We start from the raw sequence: 3,389 nt of genomic DNA, 5'->3' as shown, positions 1-3,389 counted from the left end.
TGCCCTACGTTGCCACGTTTTGCACGTAGACAGCACGCAGAAGCACGTATGGCGGGTTGTGACCGAAGCTTGAGTTATAGGAAAAGAACCAAAGATGATTTGAAGCCAGGGCCTACCTGTAGTGTGTTGTATCCAGTGAGTTTGGGTGGGCTCTGAGCTTCAGCACCAGTATTCTCACAATCTTTCCCAGGATCACAAAGTTCACCTGGAAATAAAGAGGTGAAGTGTGTTCGCTTACTGTGACAATTTTCGCACCTGTTCCTCAAATACTGTAAAGCCATAGACTGAATCTATATTTGAGGGCCTGCATGGGGGTTACGTAGTGATATTATAAATTACACAAAATTATCGCTGCTGATTACGAATTACGTTAAACAGCGAGCAGATTATTATTGGAATGAGCAGAGCACTTTGGACTAATGCCTCTGACCATTTACAGCTTAGAGGTACATATCCAATATTTTGTCAAAAACTTCTCTGTTACATAGCGGATCATAATGACCCCCAGTGGGGGTCTTCACGCTTCGTTAAAAATTGAAAAATCTCAATATTTTATACGAAATCTTGAGATCTTATGAGACAATATTGAGATTTTTTATGACAATCTCCAGATCTTTCAGAAAATCTTAAGATGAAAAGAAAAGGTCTCAAGATCTTTCCAAATGTTTTCAAAGTATCTTGGGATTTTTCCATAGCATCTCAAGATGCTTTAAGAAATATCAAGATTTTTAAAGCAATCTTGAAAAAACGTGAGATCTTTTAAAACAATCTTGATATTTTTTAAAGCATCTCGAGATGCTTTGGAAAAATCTCAAGATACTTTGAAAACATTTGGAAAGATCTTGAGACCTTTTGTTTTCATCTCAAGATTTTCTGAAAGATCTGGAGATTGTCATGAACAATCTCAAGATTGTCTTATAAGATCTCAAGATTTCGTCTAAAATATTGAGATCTTTAGAATGAATCTTGAGATTTTTCAATATTTAACGAAGCGTGAAGACCCCCACTGGGGGTCATTATAATCCGCTATGTAACAGAGAAGTTTGTGACAAAATATTGGATATGTACCTCTAAGCTGTAAATAGTCAGAGGCATTAGTCCAAAGTGCTCTGCTCATTCCAATAATAATCTGCTCGGTGTTAATAGTGTGTTCTTTTCCAGGTATAACCACCGTTCTGACCATGACGACGTTCATCACCAGTGCGCGAGCGTCTCTACCCAGAATCTCCTACATCAAGGCAGTGGACGTCTATCTGGTCATGTGCTTCGTCTTTGTCTTCGCCGCCCTCCTGGAGTACGCCTTCGTCAACTTCGAGTCCACCACGTCTAAGCACCGAGCTAGGAAGAGGCTCAGAGCCAGAAAGAACAAAAATAAAAAGCAGGAGGAGGTTCGATGATCGTGTCATATTTTGTTATCTGACAGGGAACTAGTACCATTTTGCCTGTGATTGGTATGTGGAAATGTCATACGGAAGACTGCAGGGGCAGGCAAATGTGACACATACTTAGTGCCCAAAAGATATCTGCTCCTCAACACACACAAAGATAAATCGATTCTGTTCACATTAACAGACAAGCCAGGAAGTACATGTAGACACGTCTACTGTAGATTATTGTCTTCTTTAAGGCAAAACTAAGATAGTAAAAAAACGTGTTAAAAGAGGAAGAGAGAGAGCGGCACGGAGACTCCAGGGTATGTCTACTCAGCCACGGACATGCTTTTTTTTTCAGGTAAAGGTACTGGATGAAGCAAAGCCGCTGAAGGGTCCCCTGAAGGCAGCCGTCATGGAGTCCAAGATCGACGACGAGTCCCCCACCTCCCCCGGGCTGGGGTCAACGGCCTCCAGCACGCGCAGAAGGGAGAGACAGACCACGTTCTTCGACGTGGCGTCCAACGTCGTCTCCAATCTTCGCGAGAAACGGGCCGCCTTCAAAGTCGAGATCAAGGACATCAACGTCATCGACAAGTACTCCCGTATCATCTTCCCGCTGTCTTTTGTACTGTTCAATATTTTCTATTGGATAACGTACACTTTCTGATGGAGGGATATATGCTCTTGGCGATGATGTTATGTGGTTGATGAGAAAGTGTCTTCCGGCGGTTCTTTGTAAAAAGAAATGACATTTTGTGTCATATCTGTACATATATATCAGCTGTTCTGTGGCCTACCGTATTTTGCCAGCATTTGTAGTTAAGAAGTTGGCTAGCAGGCTGGCTGGACGGAATCGGTCCGTATACTTCTTACAGAAGGTTTTGGTGTTTAGAAAATTTCAGTCGAGATAGTGTCGTGTAAGGCAAAAAAATGTGGCTTAGTACATTTGTCTCGAGTTGTACAGACGTTCAATTGTCATTAACCAGTAATGTACCTTTCCCAGGAGTCGGTCCTATAGATATGTACAATAATAAAAAGCCAACTAACAACTTTCACGCCCTCTTGCGACACGGAGTAGTAGTCCACTGAACCTAACTAAGACCTGAAATTGGAAATCGACGTCATGACGTTGTGGCCAGTTTGTGACATTGTGGTGTGAGATCTTGTACTTATTTCTACACAGGAAACAGACCAATAGAAACTCACCACGTATGAAACCTTCCCAATACTTCACTCACGATTGCAGACTCTGAGGTAAACGTTAGAGTACACGAACATGAAGTTTTTGTTAGGCTCTTGACAGCAATTGTGTCTCCTGCTATGGCACTACGCGCATGTAAAGGGGTTTGCATGGATTAAAAGTAAGTGCAGCAGACAAACCAAAATTCCGGCCATCTTTCATTAAAGCCCCTGTCACACTTTCACAATTTTGTTGCTACTATTCGGCTGCAAAACCCCGAAAGTTTCTCAATGTTTAAAACATTCGTGGGGGGGGGGTCATAAGGTTTGGCCATGGTTGGCTGGTGTTCGGCTGTAATTCAGCCAGTGTTCGTGGTGTGCGAAGGGGTTGAATTTGAGTCAAATTTAACTCAAATTAGGTTCTACTAGTACATAAAGGTTGGCGTGGCCTAAATCTGACCAGAACTCCCCGTACTTCAGCCGATCGTGGTCAGCTCTTGTTCCGGGAAAATGTCGAGGGGACGTCCTGAATGTGACAGGTTTGAAAATCATTGAAGAGTTAAGTTTTAAACGCCCCCGTGCCTTTATCGATGACGTCACAGCCTCGGGATTTGCATGCGATATAACAAGTGGTATATAAGTAGCGCACCAAGATAAAGTTACGGCGAAGTGTTGATATATTCGCATATTTATGGGAATGTCATACTTGCCTATCAGCGTGCCACGCAGACACGTGGTGGCGCAGCTTTTCAATAAAACTGCTGAGTATAAATGAAATACGGGACGTGAGAATGACAGTAAATCATTTTCTGTAATGTCAGCATGGATCAGCGCTCT

General features: G+C 42.5%; 1 protein-coding gene across 1 annotated transcript in view; it reads left to right on the top strand.

Moving 5' to 3' along the window:
- LOC109477163 (gamma-aminobutyric acid receptor subunit beta-3-like) overlaps positions 1–2,329 on the top strand; it is a 31,865-nt gene extending 29,536 nt beyond the window's left edge. Inside the window, exon 8 of the mRNA XM_019778227.1 lies at positions 1,732–2,329. Within this exon, the coding sequence (XP_019633786.1) occupies positions 1,732–2,040 (309 nt within the window). The 3' untranslated portion in view covers positions 2,041–2,329. The remainder of the gene's footprint in view (positions 1–1,731) is intronic.
- The last annotated feature ends 1,060 nt before the right edge of the window (positions 2,330–3,389 follow it).

This window comes from Branchiostoma belcheri, unplaced genomic scaffold, assembly GCF_001625305.1.
Source record: "Branchiostoma belcheri isolate BF01 breed outbred unplaced genomic scaffold, Haploidv18h27 scaffold4, whole genome shotgun sequence".
Taxonomy (NCBI): domain Eukaryota; kingdom Metazoa; phylum Chordata; class Leptocardii; order Amphioxiformes; family Branchiostomatidae; genus Branchiostoma; species Branchiostoma belcheri.
Note: the sequence above shows the minus strand (reverse complement) of the source record. Positions and strands in the feature narration are given on the sequence as shown.